A 17449-nucleotide genomic window follows, 5' to 3' on the forward strand; every position below is an offset into this window, starting at 1 on the left:
AAGCAAACCTCTCATGAAGCGAACAACTAAAGGCTGTCCTGAGATCGGCTTACCTTCCACTTGGTAATGGTATGCACTGATTGCACTAAGGTGAACCCTTACGGAGTTGGTCTTCAGACCAGACTCAGACAAGTGGAGAAGGTATTCAAGCAGGGTCTGTGTAGGACAAGAGCGAGGATCTAGGGCCTTGCTGTCACACCAGACGGCAAACCTCCTCCAATGAAAGAAGTAGCTTCTCTTAGTGGAGTCTTTCCTGGAAGCAAGCAAGATGCGGGAGACACCCTCTGGCAGACCCAAAGAGGCAAAGTCTACGCCCTCAACATCCAGGCCGTGAGAGCCAGGGACTGGAGGTTGGGATGCAGAAGAGCCCCTTCGTCCTGCGTGATGAGGGTCGGAAAACACTCCAATCTCCACGGTTCTTCGGAGGATAACTCCAGAAGAAGAGGGAACCAGATCTGACGCGGCCAAAAGGGAGCAATCAGAATCATGGTGCCTCGGTCTTGCTTGAGTTTCAACAAAGTCTTCCCCACCAGAGGAATGGGAGGATAAGCATACAGCAGACCTTCCCCCCAATCCAGGAGGAAGGCATCCGACGCCAGTCTGCCGTGGGCCTGAAGCCTGGAACAGAACTGAGGGACCTTGTGGTTCACTTGAGATGCGAAGAGATCCACCAGGGGGGTGCCCCACGCCTGGAAGATCTGTCGCACCACACGGGAATTGAGCGACCACTCGTGAGGTTGCATAATCCTGCTCAACCTGTCGGCCAGACTGTTGTTTACGCCTGCCAGATATGTGGCTTGGAGCACCATGCCTTGACGGCGAGCCCAGAGCCACATGCTGACGGCTTCCTGACACAGGGGGCGAGATCCGGTGCCCCCCTGCTTGTTGACATAGTACATGGCAACCTGATTGTCTGTCTGAATTTGGATAATTTGGTGGGACAGCCGATCTCTGAAAGCCTTCAGAGCGTTCCAGATCGCTCGCAACTCCAGAAGATTGATCTGTAGATCGCTTTCTTGGAGGGACCACCTTCCTTGGGTGTGAAGCCCATCGACATGAGCTCCCCATCCCAGGAGAGACGCATCCGTGGTCAGCACTTTTTGAGGCTGAGGAATTTGGAAGGGACGTCCCAGAGTCAAATTGGAGCAAATCGTCCACCAATACAGGGATTCGAGAAAACTCGTGGACAGGTGGATCACGTCCTCTAGACCCCCGGCGGCCTGATACCACTGGGAGGCTAGGGTCCATTGAGCAGATCTCATGTGAAGGCGGGCCATGGGAGTCACATGAACTGTGGAGGCCATGTGGCCCAGCAATCTCAACATCTGCCGAGCTGTGATCTGCTGGGACGCTCGCACCCGCGAGACGAGGGACAACAAGTTGTTGGCCCTCGCCTCTGGGAGATAGGCGCGAGCCGTCCGAGAATCCAGCAGGGCTCCGATGAATTCGAGTTTCTGCACTGGGAGAAGATGGGACTTTGGGTAATTTATCACAAACCCCAGTAGCTCCAGGAGGCGAATAGTCATCTGCATGGACTGCAGGGCTCCTGCCTCGGATGTGTTCTTCACCAGCCAATCGTCGAGATATGGGAACACGTGCACCCCCAGCCTGCGAAGCGCCGCTGCTACAACAGCTAGGCACTTTGTGAACACCCTGGGCGCAGAGGCGAGCCCAAAGGGTAGCACACAGTACTGGAAGTGGCGTGTGCCCAGCTGAAATCGCAGATACTGTCTGTGAGCTGGCAGTATCGGGATGTGTGTGTAGGCATCCTTCAAGTCCAGAGAGCATAGCCAATCGTTTTGCTGAATCATGGGGAGAAGGGTGCCCAGGGAAAGCATCCTGAACTTTTCTTTTACGAGATATTTGTTCAGGGCCCTTAGGTCTAGGATGGGACGCATCCCCCCTGTTTTCTTTTCCACAAGGAAGTACCTGGAATAGAACCCCAGCCCTTCTTGCCCGGATGGCACGGGCTCGACCGCATTGGCGCTGAGAAGGGCGGAGAGTTCCTCTGCAAGTACCTGCTTGTGCTGGAAGCTGTAGGACTGAGCTCCCGGTGGACAATTTGGAGGTTTTGAAGCCAAATTGAGAGTGTATCCTTGCCGGACTATTTGGAGAACCCACTGATCGGAGGTTATGAGAGGCCACCTTTGGTGAAAAGCTTTCAACCTCCCTCCGACAGGCAGGTCGCCCGGCACTGACACTTGGATGTCGGCTATGCTCTGCTGGAGCCAGTCAAAAGCTCGCCCCTTGCTTTTGCTGGGGAGCCGCGGGGCCTTGCTGAGTCGCACGCTGCTGACGAGAGCGAGCGCGCTGGGGCTTAGCCTGGGCCGCAGGCTGTCGGGAAGGAGGATTGTACCTACGCTTGCCAGAAGTATAGGGAACAGTCTTCCTTCCCCCGAAAAATCGTCTACCTGTAGAGGTAGAAGCTGAAGGCTGCCGGCGGGCGAACTTGTCGAATGCGGTGTCCCGCTGGTGGAGAGACTCTACCACCTGCTCGACCTTTTCGCCAAAAATGTTATCCGCACGGCAAGGCGAGTCCGCAATCCGCTGCTGGATTCTATTCTCCAGGTCGGCGGCACGCAGCCATGAGAGCCTGCGCATCACCACACCTTGAGCAGCGGCCCTGGACGCAACATCAAAAGTGTCATAAACTCCTCTGGCCAGGAATTTTCTGCACGCCTTCAGCTGCCTGACCACCTCCTGAAAAGGCTTGGCTTGCTCAGGGGGAAGAGCATCAACCAAGCCCGCCAACTGCCGCACATTATTCCGCATGTGTATGCTCGTGTAGAGCTGGTAAGACTGGATCTTGGACACGAGCATAGAGGAATGGTAGGCCTTCCTCCCAAAGGAGTCTAAGGTTCTAGCGTCCTTGCCCGGGGGCGCCGAAGCATGTTCCCTAGAACTCTTAGCCTTCTTTAGGGCCAAATCCACAACTCCAGAGTCATGAGGCAACTGAGTGCGCATCAGCTCTGGGTCCCCATGGATCCGGTACTGGGACTCGATCTTCTTGGGAATGTGGGGATTAGTTAATGGCTTGGTCCAGTTCGCAAGCAATGTCTTCTTCAGGACATGGTGCAAGGGAACAGTGGACGCTTCCTTAGGTGGAGAAGGATAGTCCAGGAGCTCAAACATTTCAGCCCTGGGCTCGTCCTCCACAACCACCGGGAAGGGGATGGCCGTAGACATCTCCCGGACAAAGGAGGCAAAAGACAGACTCTCGGGAGGAGAAAGCTGTCTCTCAGGAGAGGGAGTGGGATCAGACGGAAGACCCTCAGACTCCTCGTCAGAGAAATATCTGGGATCTTCCTCTTCCTCCCACGAGGCCTCACCCTCGGTGTCAGACACAAGTTCACGGACCTGTGTCTGCAACCTCGCCCTGCTCGACTCCGTGGAACCCCGTCCACGATGGGGGCGTCGAGAGGTAGACTCCCTCGCCCGCATCGGCGAAGCTCCCTCCGCCGACGTAGTCGGGGAGCCTTCCTGGGAGGTGGCCGCGGTCGGTACCGCACGCGGTACCGACGTCGGGGACCTCAACCTGGGCGATGGGCCAGCCGGCGCCACGCTCGACGGTACCGGTGGCGCAAGCACCGCCGGTACCGGAGGGGTAGGGCGCAACAGCTCTCCCAGAATCTCTGGGAGAACGGCCCGGAGGCTCTCGTTTAGAGCGGCTGCAGAGAAAGGCTGAGAGGTCGATGCAGGCGTCGACGTCAGTACCTGTTCCGGGCGTGGAGGCTGTTCCGGGCTGTCCAGAGCGGAGCGCATCGACACCTCCTGAACAGAGGGTGAGCGGTCCTCTCGGTGCCGATGCCTGCTGGGTGCCGAATCCCTCGGCGACCCAGAGCTCTCGGTGCCGACACGGGGAGGAGACCGGTGTCGATGCTTCTTCGATTTCTTCCGAAGCATGTCACCAGAGCTCCCCGGCACCGACGAGGAGGACGTCGAATCCATCCGTCGCTTCCTCGGGGCCGAGACTGAAGAAGGTCGATCTCGGGGGGGCTGTACCGCAGGAGCCCTCAGGGTAGGAGGAGACCCACCCGAGGGCTCACCGCCACCAGCAGGGGAATGGACAGCCCTCACCTGCACTCCACCCGATGCACCACCGTCCGACGACATCAGCAGACGAGGTCCTGGTACCACCGACGTCGATGCAGCTATCCGATGTCTCGGCGCCGATGCAGAGGCCCGATGCCTCGATGCACTCGATGCAGGGGCGGCCGAGGAAGATGGTCTGGACGCTGACGACGTCGATGCACTCGAAGATCCCGGTGCCGATGCCGACGAAGAGCCCGAGAACAACACGTTCCACTGGGCTAGTCTCGCTACCTGAGTCCGCCTTTGAAGCAGGGAACACAGACTGCAGTTCTGAGGGCGGTGCTCGGCCCCCAGACACTGAAGACACGACGAGTGTCGATCAGTGAGCGAGATAACCCGGGCGCACTGGGTGCACTTCTTGAAGCCGCTGGAAGGCTTCGATGTCATGGGCGGAAAAATCACGCCGGCGAAATCAAAAGCCGAAATGGCGAAATTTGAAGCACCAAATTTAGAGGGAGAAAAAATCTCGACCGAGGCCGAAAAGAGGCCTACCCCGACGACGAAAGAAAACTTACCGGGGCAAAAAAGCTGGAAGTACGGGGAGGATTTACACGAAACCCGGCGGGGGGTTTCCGGAGCACTTCCCGACTAGGACAAAGCTTTCCCGAAGGAAAAAAACACGTTCAAAACAAATTGGACGCGCGAGGTCGACTTTCCGGGGCTCGACACGGCGAAAACACGACCGTACCGAGTGCGGACAAAAGAAGACTGGCCGGCTCGAGCCGGTTTCGGGCGGGAAGACGGCCGCGCATGCGCGGTGCGCGCGGGCGCACGAGGGCTAGCAAAGGACTTTGCTAGTGAAGTTTCCGATTGGAGGGGCTGCCGTGGACGTCACCCATCAGTGAGAACAAGCAGCCTGCTTGTCCTCGGAGAAATATAAAATACAAAACAGATGTTACAGTTTTAACAGGATCTCGAAGGAATGGATGATAATATCATTATGGCTACCCTGGATGTGGTGGCTCTCTATACTAATATACCACAAAAAGAAGCTTTGGATATCATTGAGGTGGTTTTGAACGAGAGACTGATGATCTAGCTCACTTTTTTTTTTAACAAGGTTCTTTCTACTACTACTTATCATTTCTATAGAGCTACAAGGCATACGCAGCGCTGTACACCATACACAAAAAGACAGTCCCTGCTCAGCTTACAATCTAGATAAAACAGGTAAACAGACAGAACAATTAAGGGTAAGGGAATAAAGAGATGAGGATAAAAGGACAGGGCAAGTGAGTAGTGGTTAGGAGTCAAAAGCAGTGGTAAAGAGGTAGGCTTTAAGTATGGACTTGAAAACGGCCAAAGACGGGGCTAGACGTACATGTGCGGGAAGTTTGTTCCAGGCGTGAGGTGCAGCAAGATAAAAGGAACGAAGTCTGGAATTAGCAGTAGAGGAGAAGGGGACAGATAAGACAGATATTTCTCTTCAAAACTCACTAACAGTTTCTAACACTACTTATTCAGTCTCATCCAACATCTCTGATTCTTCAAGAACATCTTCATCTCTATGGAGTACTTTTAATCTCCCATCTTTGACAGTCTTGACTAAAATGCTTAGTCATATACATTTTACCACCTTTCAGCCAGACCCTGTATCATGTAAGTGACTTTTGATACCCAAACATGGTCTCCTTCCTCTAGTACTGCATATGGTTTCTCAGAGTTTATCCACTGGTTCAGTACCACCTCTTGGAAACAGGCGTTGTCTTCACTGGATCCCTGTCTTCCTGAGAGCTACTGCCCTATTTTTAATCTCCCCTTTTGTTTCCAAGACTGCAGAAAAAACTGTTTTCGAGCAACTGGTGAACCATGTGGACAACTCATTTATTTTGCACCCCGTCAAACTGGATTTTGTTCCTTGCATACTACAGAAACCACGATTGTTGACCTTACCAATGAATTGCATTCACTTTTGGACAGGGGTGACATTGTACTGCTGGTTTTATTAAACCTCTTTGCTGCATTCAATTTGATTGATCATTCTTTATTGGAGCGATATGTCTGAGCGACTTACATGCTACGGAGTGTGAGAGTGCAGGTGAAAGGGGATCCGGGAAGGCACGAAGAAAGGGGGTACAGGGAGCCGGGGAATCCCAACGGGGCATATTTCATGTGCACAACACCCACATTCAGAAAGCTGGGCTACCGGAGGCAGAGAGGTTGGCTGGGTTAAGGAAGAAGGGGAGGAACTACCAGTCCCAGAATCCTTCTCTTCCCCACCCGGCTGTGCAAGAGTTAGGGGAGGAGATAGAAGATTGGGAAATGGTCTCTGAGGAAGGTGATGAGGGCCAGCTGGAGAGATTGGGGGCGGGGGAAGTTGAAGAGGAGGATAAAATGGAGATTACTGAAGGACTAGGGGAGGAATAGATGGAGATTGGAGCCCTGGCTCAAACCCAAAAAGCTGCTGTAAGAGGGTGGCTAGCTGTACCTTGGAGAGACTGGTGGAAGACCGGAGGAGAGAGGCTGAGGCACTGGGGGAAATCTCTACTAAAGAGGAAACAGGTGCAGCCTGTGGGAGAGAAAGAGAGCTGGGCACAACTGAACCGTGCTGTAAGAAGGGGCAAGAAAGACCGTGTAAACTGTTTCATACTAAAAAGATCTGGGCTGCAACCTACCAAGCTATTTGATTTTTCCCTCTGATAATGTACTGTTCCCTAAGTGAAGTAATCTGAGCTAAAGTGAAGTGAAGTTATATGGACTATTTTTGAACCTGAGTTTGAAGTTATATGGACTGTTTTTGAACCTGAATTTGACTGTGTTGAACCTGAATTGTGCTCTGGGCTGCTAGCCTAAACAACCTAGAATGAAGGGTGTTTTGTTGATTTTTTTTTTTGTTGTTACATTTGTACCCCGCACTTTCCCACTCATGGCAGGCTCAATGCGGCTTACATGGGGCAATGGAGGGTTAAGTGACTTGCCCAGAGTCACAAGGAGCTGCCTGTGCCGGGAATCGAACTCAGTTCCTCAGGACCAAAGTCCACCACCCTAACCACTAGGCCACTCCTAAGCTCTTACTTATAAACATTGGGCATTGAATGTGCCTCTGTGAAAGGAACGGAGGGAGGAGGAAGTCCTGGGAGTTCACAGGGCCTGGAGCCAAGGCTCAGAGGAGCCAGATTGCTGTGGAGTGAAGGCAACAGTCGTGTGGAGGAAGAGGCAGCTAAGCAGGGTCGAGCCTGGCTGGGTCCTGGATGGGCGACCCAGCTACAGGAGACTCTCCCTGGCAGAGATATTGGATGATAGTCATATCTGATACCACATCACCATATAGCTGACAATTGAAAATACACCACCAACTGCATTTCACAAGACTCCTGATGAAGGCGCACTTTGGTGCCAAAACACAGCTGTGTCGAGTCAGAGTCAAGTGTGTCAGTGTTTTCTTTGGAATAAAGATTTGATTTTCTACATACATCTTCTCCAGTTTCTTGGAAGAGCCTACTTTTCCTACTCCCTGATTTGTGCAACTGGAGGCCAGAGCCTGAAAACATACTTAACACGACCTGCCAAACCAGAGGCAGCCCAGAGCCTGCTAACCGGAGGCTGGAGCCATGAGAGTACATTTGCCAGTACCTGCTGTCACATGCAGGGCTTTGCATGAAGTTCAATGAGTTGTTCTAAGTGCTTTATGGATCTCTCTGGCAAAGCCCTACAACAGTCAGTCTTGCACAATACCAAGAACATTAGCTTCCACTCAGCTTAGAATAAAATCATGTAGACTTTTACTTCTTAGACCCAGAAAGGCAAATAAAATATAAAGCATGGAACTTTTCACACAGGCACAATAGTCTTTTCAAGCAGGATTAGGGATTCCAACACTGCCTTCCATGGGGCTCAGCATTCCTTTAGTAAATTAGACAAAAGATGGTACCTTCCCTATACTTCATAGAGCCTCCCTTGATTGGGATATTCTGCCTGCCTTGTAGCTTGTAATAATTCTCAGCTCAATACTCAAATATGAAGTCCTTTAAACCTTAGACAACTGTCTCAAAAAAAAAGAGCAAGCTACCTCCAGTCTCTAGAAACTATTCTAGTCCAGGTTTTCCTCATAGCAATAGAAGGTTCGGCCCACCTGGCTTCTCTCTCACCTGAGCAAAAAGGAATCCGCAGCCTTCCCTGACTTCCTGGTGTTCTAAGCCCTGGTGCACAGTTCTTCTCAGAGCAAGAAAGAAAAAACAAAACAAAATCTCTCCACTGTAACTCTTACAAACAGAACCTGACTCGCATATGTTTTAAGATAGTTTTCTCCCTCCTCCTGAAGATTCATTCTAAGCTTGTTCCATAGAGTCGTCCATGGAATTACATGGCACTTGCCCCCCTACCCAAGGATCCACTTCTACGTCCACTATTAAGTCTATTAACTCTCTGGGCTGGTCAGTCAAGTAGTCCCTCTTCTTGGGCTTAAGCTCATTCTGGTTATATTCCCAAGAATATTTGCTGGCTACACCCACCCTCCTGATTACCCAGTGAACCATGTAATCAGCAGTCCGGCTCCACGTGTTTACTACTACTTGACATTTCTAAAGCGCTACCAGGGTTACGCAGCGCTGTACAGTTTAACATAGAAGGACAGTCCCTGCTCAAGGAGCTTACAATCTAAAAGACAATCTAAAAGACAGGTGTACAATCTAAAAACAAGTATAGAGTCCGTCTGATAGGAATACTATAATTCACAAAGGTTAGGTGCCGAAAGCAGCATTGAAGAGGTGAGTTTTAAGCAGAGATTTGAAAATGGGTAGGGAGGGGGCTTGGCGTAGGGGTTGAGGAAGATTGTTCCAGGCAAAGGGTGAGGCAAGGCAGAATGAGCGGAGCCTGGAGTTGGCAGTGGTGGAGAAGGGAACTGAGAGGAGGGATTTGTCCTGTGAGCGGAGGTTACGGGTGGGAACATAGGGGGAGATAAGGGAGGAGAGGTAGTGAGGAGCCGCAGACCGGGTGCATTTGTAGGTAAGGAGGAGAATCTTGAATTGTATGCGGTATCTGATCTAAAGCCAGTAAAGTGACTTGAGGAGAGGGGTGATGTGAGTATATCGGTTCTGGCGGAATATTAGACGTGCAGCAGCGTTCTGGACGGATTGAAGGGGGGATAGATGGCTAAGTGGGAGGCCGGTGAGGAGTAAGTTGCAGTAATCAAGGCGAGAGGTAATGAGAGCGTGGACGAGAGTTCGTGTGGTGTGCTCGGATAGGAAAGGGCGAATTTTGCTGATGTTGAAGAGGAAGAAGCGACAGGTCTTGGCAGTCTGCTGGATATACGCAGAGAAGGAGAGGGAGGAGTCGAAGATGACTCCGAGGTTGCGTGCAGATGGGACGGGGAGGATGAGGGTGTTATCAACTGAGATGGAGAGTGGAGGAAGAGGAGAGGTGGGTTTAGGTGGAAAGACGAGGAGCTCGGTTTTGGACATGTTCAGCTTCAGGTGGCGGTTGGACATCCAGGCAGCAATGTCGGATAAGCAGGCCGATACCTTGGCCTGGGTCTCCGCGGTGATGTCTGGTGTGGAGAGATATAGCTGGGTGTCATCAGCATAAAGATGATACTGAAAACCATGAGATGAGATCAGTGAGCCTAGGGAGGAGGTGTAGATTGAGAAGAGAAGGGGTCCAAGGACAGATCCCTGGGGAACTCCAACAGATAGTGGGATGGGAATGGAGGAAGATCCATGAGAGTGTACTCTGAAGGTGCGGTGGGCGAGATAAGAGGAGAACCAGGAGAGTACAGAGCCCTGGAACCCAAAGGAAGACAATGTGGCAAGAAGTAGATCATGATTGACAGTGTCAAACGCAGCGGACAGATCGAGGAGGATGAGGATGGAATAGTGGCCTCTGGATTTGGCGAGGAGCAGGTTGTTGCAGACTTTAGAGAGTGCTGTCTCTGTCGAGTGTAGAGGGCGAAAGCCGGATTGAAGTGACTCTAGGATGGCATGAGAGGAGAGAAAATCAAGGCAGCGACTGTGAACGGCGCGTTCAAGTATTTTGGAGAGGAAGGGGAGGAGAGAGATGGGGCAGTAATTGGAGGGGCAGGTAGGGTCAAGTGATTTTTTTTTTAGGAGAGGTGTGACTACGGCGTGCTTGAAAGTGTCAGGGACAGTTGCAGTGGAGAGAGAAAGGTTAAGGATGTGACAGATGGAGGGGGTGACAGTATGGGAGATGGTGTTAAGTAGGTTGGTGGGGATGGGATCGGAGGAACAGGTGGTGCATTTCGAGGAGGAAAGAAGGTGGGAGGTTTCATCCTCGTGATCTCAGGAAAGGAGGAGAAAGAGGAAATGGTTGGTTGGTTGTTGGATAGGGCTACAGGCTGAGGAGGAGGTGGCTTGGTAGTGAACTCAAGGTTGATTTTTTGTACCTTGTCACGGAAGTAGTCAGCTAGTGATTGAGGAGAGAGTGAGGGGGGAGTTGTCACGGAAGTAGTCAGCTAGTGATTGAGGAGAGAGTGAGGGGGGAGTTGGAGCGGGGGGCACTTTGAGGAGGGAGTTAAGGGTGGTGAAGAGACGACGAGGGTTGGAGCTGAGAGAATTGGTCAATTGGGTGTAATAGTCCTGTATTTCAAGGAATAGGGAGGAATAGAAAGAGGATAGCATGAATTTGTAGTGAAGGAAATCTGAATGGGTACGAGATTTCCTCCAAAGGCGTTCAGCGGATCGGGTGCAGGAGCGAAGGTAGCGGATGCAAGGGGTCAGCCAAGGCTGGGGACTAGAACGCTTCGTGGGACGGGAGGTGGATGGAGCGAGGGTGTCCAAAGCAGAGGAGAGAGCAGCATTGTAGGCGGAGACCGCTTTGTCTGCCGTCTCGGAGGACATGATGGAGGGGAGGAGGTTAGAGATACTAGAGGATAGAGTGGGGGGGGGGGGGGGGGGTCAACAGCCTGGAGATTCCTGGAGGTGGGAGTTAAAGTTGGACGGGGCGGGGGGGGGGGGGCCCGGGGTGAAGTGTGAACGTGATCAGGTGATGATCGGAGAGAGGGAGAGCAGAAGCGTGGAAATTGGAGGGTGAGCCAGAGGAGGAGAGGACTAGGTCAAGACAATGGCCATCACGGTGAGTGGGGGTGGTGGAGGATAGTTGGAGGTTGTAGGAGGATGTTAGGGTGAGGAACTTAGAAGCGTTAGGGTCGGATGGGTCATCAACGTGAATGTTAAAGTCTCCGAGAATGAGGGACGGAGATGAGGGTTCAAGAAAGACAGAGAGCCACGCATCAAAGTTGGTGAGGAAGGAAGAGAAGGATTTTTCAGGGGGGCGGTAGATGACTGCGACTCTGAGTGGCAGCGGGTGGAATAGCCGGATGGAGTGGGCTTCAAAGGATGAGAAGCAGTGAGACTGCAGTAGGGGAGGGGTTGGAAACTACAGGAGGGCGAGAGTAGTAGCCCAACGCCTCCACCGCGGCCAACTGTGTGGGGAGTGTGGGAGAAGAGATAACCTCCATGGCAGAGGGCCGCGACTGAGGCCGAGTCTTCGGGGGAGATCCAGGTTTCGGTTAGGGCGAGCAGTTGAAGGGAGCAAGAGATGAAGAGATCGTGGGTGAAGGGCAGTTTGTTACAGACTGAGTGGGCATTCCACAGGGCGCATGAGAAGGGGAGGGAAGAGGGGGGGAGGAGGGGAATAGAGACGAGATTGGAGACATCTCGGAATCGTTTGCATGGATAGGACGGGGACAGGAAAGGGGGACCTGGATTAGGGTTAATGTCACCCGCGGATAGCAGGAGGAGGAGCAGGAGAATGCGGAGGAGGGTGGGAGAGGTTGGGCGGCGAAGGCGACGAAGACGAGGTGTACTAAGGAGGAATGGGGATGGGTTAATGGCAGGAAGGAAGTGTTGAAGGTTAAGAGCTAGGAAGGAGGCGGGGGACAGGAGGGATGGTGAGGTGGTGAGGGTGAATAGGGTATTGCCGTGGCGGGCAGGGCGGGAGGGCAGCGAGTTCGAGTGGTAGACAGCGGGAGAGGGGGGGAGAGGAGATTAGAAAGGGACAGGGCAAGGAAGAGAACGTGGACAGGGGCCATAAGTAGTGACTGATGTGTGACAGGTGACTATGTAGTGACTGAGGTGATAGGCAGTTAACAGTTGTTAACAGGTGGCTATGTGGTGACTGAGGTGTTAAGTAGATAGATGGAGCTGGAAAGCTGGGTTTGGACTGGCGAGTAGGTGAGTCAATGGCTGACAAGCTAGCAGGCAGGTAGGTAAGTCAATGGCTGAGAGGCTTGCGAGCAGGCAGGTAGGTTACTCGATGTATTAACAGGCAGGCGGGTAGCAGCTGGAACAAGCGGTCAGGAACAAGGTAGATGGACAGGAGCAAGCTGGAACAAGTTGGAACAGGTCGTAGCAAGCCGGAACAAGCAGGAACAAGCTGGGACAAACAGACTGGCACAGCGGGTCATGCAGGAACGGATGGATCAAGCTGGAACAAGTCGTAGCAAGCCGGAACAGCAGGAACAAGATGGACAGGAGCAAGCTGGAACGAGCTGGAACAAGCCGGAACAAGTCGTAACAAGCTGGAACAAACGGACTGGCACAAGCGGGTCATGCAGGAACGGATGGAACAAGCTGGGTAGGCTGGGATGGACGGACTGGAACCGGGAGTAAGTTGGATCGGCGGACTGGAACAGGCTGGGATCGGGAGGACTGAAACGAGCTGGAAGACGCTGGAGCAGGCTTGTTTAAGGCTTGCCCTACCTTTATGGACCATCTCCAGACCACCATAACCCTAGTTCATACAGAGTTTTCTCTAATTCCCTTTCTGGTTATACTCCCAAGAATATTTGCTGGCTACACCCACCCTCCTGATAACCTGGTGAGCCATGTAATCAGCAGTCCTGCCCCACGTGTCTGAGGCATGACCCACCTTTATGAACCATCTCCAGAACACCATAACCCTAGTTCATAGGGATTTTTCTCTACCTCAGGGAAACAGTGATCTCAATCTTTAAATACTAGCTCACAGTCCCTCTCCATTGGAGAGTGATCTTCTCTATTCCTAGGGATTCTGAGGGCTGAAGGCAGCCCAGGGCCATTCTGCCTTGGTGATCCTGCCTCTCTGCTTGATTCTGAGGACCTGTGCCTGTCACACACTGCTCTACAAGGGGTAGCCAAATGATAAACCCCTGGAAGCATACTTACCTATACCTGCTCTAGCACAGGCAACTAAAGTCAAACCCTGGAATCTGATCAACAGGAGGCCTGTGCACCATAAACACCAACAGCTGCTCTACTACAAGCAGCTGAAGGCCAAGTCCTATAATCTTGCTTAACCAGAAGCAGGATCCCTGGGAGCACACTAACTGGTACCTGATGAACCAGGGGAAATAGCCCACAGACTGTTGCCTAGGAACTGGGAATCCTGCACAACTAGAAGAATCAGCCCTCAGGCTACTGTCCTAGGCGCCCGCTGAACCAAGAGAAGTCAACCTGCAGATCTTTGCCTGGGAGACAGCAATTCTACTCTACCAGGTGAATCAGTGCAGACTTCCACCCTGAAAGCCCAACTGGGATCCTGTTCTGGAGACCACTGCCCTAGGCCTAGCAATGCTGCTAGAGACAGAGAAATACTGACAAGCTGAAAGCAGCATCTGACCCCTATAGAGGAAGTGAAGTCAGCAATGAATTTTTATTCTCTGTCTCTATCTGCTGGCTGGGGTCAAAAATCACTTGTCTGGACCGGTCTGTTATAGAAGACAAGGAAGCTTGGATTAAGGGCTGAGGGTACTGTATTGGATTGGAAGAAGAAGAGAGGAGAGAGAATGCATACTGTTGTGTGTGTGACAGATCTTCCAAGGTGTGAGAGGTGGGACCTGGGGTTGACGGTTAGTTGCAGATACCGAGGGCAGGTTAAAGCCAATGTTGTCAGTGCATGAGCACAGAATTACTTCTTTTGCCTCTGCCGTGGCCTAGAGCTGCCTCTCCCCCAATTCCTATACTACTGTGCTGGAGAGGGGCGAGAACAGGGGAACGGAAAAAGAGTTTCAGGCAGGGCAAGAGATGCTTGGAGTGAGAGGAAGAGGAGAAACTTATACCTCACTGTTAAGGGGAATCAGAGTACTGGTAGACCGACACTGGAAGGACACTCCCCTGCCATAGAAGGCCAAAACTTTGGAGGACCCCCCCCCCCCTCCTTTTATGACTAAATTCCATCCCTATGGATCCAAAGTTGCCACCCCTTAAATAAATAGTGAAGACCGCTATTATAGATATCTTCATGCCCACTCATAACAGCAGAGATGGCTGAATGCGTACTTCTGTAAAAATTAAGTGTATTTGGTACCTGTTTAAGTGAAAGCTGCAACACAAATTATATTGTCTTATGATCAATTTGTCTAAATTTCTATATTTTTTCATGATGTTTACACTTTAAAAATTAAAAGTTTTCTCCTTGTTGAATATACACCTTTAAAGTGAGAAAGGCCTCTGATCAGTGACTAGAGAACTATTTCTTGTAGATTGATTACAGATCTTAAATCAGTACAGAGTAGAGCCCCTTGCTACCTCTGGGTATGCAGCAAGCAAATGGAGGAAGCATAGAAACCAATGATGTCCTAAGAGAAAGAATTGATTGGGGGGGGGGGGGGGGGGGGAACCAACAACTTTGAACCCACCTTTCTGCCTGTATTTTAATCTCTTCCTCCACATCAAATTTCACCACCCACAGCCTGTGAAGAAGACTCAAACCATTCTTCTCATCACTGTCTGGAGTTGGCAATACCATCTGCAGCTCCATCAGTCCCTGTCAGAAACAGTAAGTGAAACAGGTAAATAAAATGTGTGGCTATACCATTCAGGCTTGAGTTGTGCCATCTATCTATGGAAAATATTCTCCAAACAGCCACACATACGGTGATTCCCCAGCTAAGGGTTGTAAAAAGCAAGAACCAGGAGACAAATATACCAAAAAGGCAATTATTAGCATTTAAGACTGCAATACGAGCCATTGAAGAGGATAGTTGAAGCAATGAACAATAATTTGCATTAACGTAACAGTATACCTGTATTTTTTAATTAACTATATTGATTTCCCACAACAATAAACTGTTACGAACCAATTTAACTTTAAAAACTAGTGAGAAGTGTCTGTCATAAATTAGATGATTCAGGTTGATCTAGGAAATAATGCTTAGTGAATACATGTTTAGATGAGAAAATTATTCTTTTTTTCTAAATGTTTTTATTTATATAATTTGAAAATAATACAGTCACATCAGCCTAGGAAAATGAGTACATAAACAGCCATCAATATATGCAGACTAATAGTGAGCAAATAGAAGGAACCAAGATTAAAATAAAAAAGAAAATACATGGGATGCTGGAAAAAATACCAAGTAAAAAATGAAGAAAATAAGGATGTCCTTCAAATTTAAATCTTTAACCTGTAAATCATACTTGGATAGGTCCTAGAGAGACCCCTGCGAATTTAAGAAACTCCATAGCTGAAGGGGCTCAAAAAATGATAAACCTTTCCTTAAAGAAGACAATACAATCACAGGGCAAACCAAGTTGGAAACAAGCTCCCAATGATAGCACTTCAGACTGCATTTCCAGAAATGTTTTCCTCCTCTCTCAAGTCCATTTGGAGACATCTGGTCTCCTAGAAAACAAGGCTGAGAAACTTGAAAATACAACTTCAGCAAGGCTTTCTTGTCTTGTAGAAAAGCAAATGAGACCAAAAGAGTAGATCAAATTTCTTCCACTGTCTGTTCCAAAAGTGTAGATATATCCAAGCTATCTGATGATATATCTAACATTAGACGGCATTAGATTTCAAAGTTGTCTTCTGGTTAATTGGCATATAGAAAAGTCCTTGCAATGGAGGTAACCCATTTTCAGGATATCTAAATATCTCTTTCAGAAATCTATTAAATGTATCTCTACTGGGAATAAGCTTGGAATAAGGAATCCAAATGTGTAGTTTTCGCAGAAACTGTTATCAATTTGCTTCTTTAAAACTCTCACTTGTGCTGAAAGTTAAAGGAAACTGAGTAAAACAGACATACAAACTTTATACAGGGCTTCCAGGCAATCCAAATAGAACCCAGTGATATTTCATGTGCTCTTACCAGCAGTTGTAAAGTTACTGCACACAGCATAAACTCTTCAGATAATATCTCCTGAGTCGTGGGCAAAGACACTTCTGGTTGTACAACAACTGCTGCAGGGAGATAATGCTGGCTTTCCTCCAAATCTGACACCAGACCTTTACCCGAGGCAGTCATATTCTGCTGCATGGGTGGTGTGAGGGTTCACTTCTCCATCGCAGAGCCAACAATGGTATCACCTATTGAGAGATGTGCTCCAAGCCTTCAGCCATCCACAGGTTAGGAGGCGTTACACATCCAAAAGGACTGAGCAAGTAATCGCTCCCCATCTTGGGGCCCTTTCTGCCTCAAGCACAGTGGAAACGCCCACGACTCGAAGGACAAGCATAAACTGCTTTGGAGGTTTGCCGCAGCGAAGAAGTTCCCAATTTATTTTTTGGTGGGGGGGAGGGGGAGAAGTTATTTAAGTTTCCCCTTTCACTTTGGCATGCTCACAAAGAAAGAAAAACAGCAAAGCTGCAGTAATCTAAGGTACAAAAATATAACCAACTAAGTGGCATGCAGCACTCCTAGCAGACTCCCTTATCGATGGCCATGTTAGTTCAGTCCCCCCAAAGTGCAAGAAAATTATTCTTAAATAACTGTATTAATCTCTCACACCAATAAGCTGTTAAGAACTAATTTAATTTTGAAAACTAATAAGAACTGCATGTTCAAAATTAGTTGGTTGTCCTTCCCTTTCACTTGCAGAGCTGTAGCTCCTTATAAGTAGCTATATTTCTGTCCTCCTCCTGAACTTATAACTGTTCTTTAGCTTTGTGTTTTTTATGCTGAAATTGATTGTTCAATAAGGGTGCTTTATTTCCAGATCTGTGTTTTGAATCTTCTTCCTACTGCGGAGTTGACTAAGATATAATTTAATTAATTTAACTCACATTGTACACGGTGCCTAGTACAGCCTGTGTCTTTAAGGGAAGAACTGCTTCCTAGAGAGTTGGGAATTCCTGAGAAGCACACAATTATGTTTTGGAGCACTGCTTGCCTCAGATTTTTGTGTTTTGATTGATTCATTGTGTGATGAAATGGTGAATTTTCCAGCATGTGAATTATAAGAATACTAGTAAAAAAGGCCCGTTTCTGACACAAATGAAACGGGCGCTAGCAAGGTTTTCCTCGGAGTGTGTGTGTTTGGGAGAGTGTATGTGAGAGTGAGTGTTTGAGAGTCAGAGTGAAAGTGTGAGTCCAATCCATGCTCCTCTGTCACCTGGCCCCTCCATTCATCCCTATCCAGCAATTCCGCTGTCTCCCTGAGGCCTGCCCTGCAATCCATATGCATCCATGGCCATCTGTCCC

General features: G+C 49.9%; 1 protein-coding gene across 1 annotated transcript in view; it reads right to left on the minus strand.

The window, feature by feature from the left end:
- LOC115459198 (eIF-2-alpha kinase activator GCN1-like) overlaps positions 1-17449 on the minus strand; it is a gene marked incomplete at both ends in the record, with an annotated part of 110370 nt that overhangs the window by 11472 nt on the left and 81449 nt on the right. Inside the window, 1 exon segment of the mRNA XM_030189059.1 lies at positions 14663-14790. Coding sequence (XP_030044919.1) covers positions 14663-14790 — 128 coding nt within the window.

This window comes from Microcaecilia unicolor, unplaced genomic scaffold, assembly GCF_901765095.1.
Source record: "Microcaecilia unicolor unplaced genomic scaffold, aMicUni1.1, whole genome shotgun sequence".
NCBI lineage: Eukaryota > Metazoa > Chordata > Amphibia > Gymnophiona > Siphonopidae > Microcaecilia > Microcaecilia unicolor.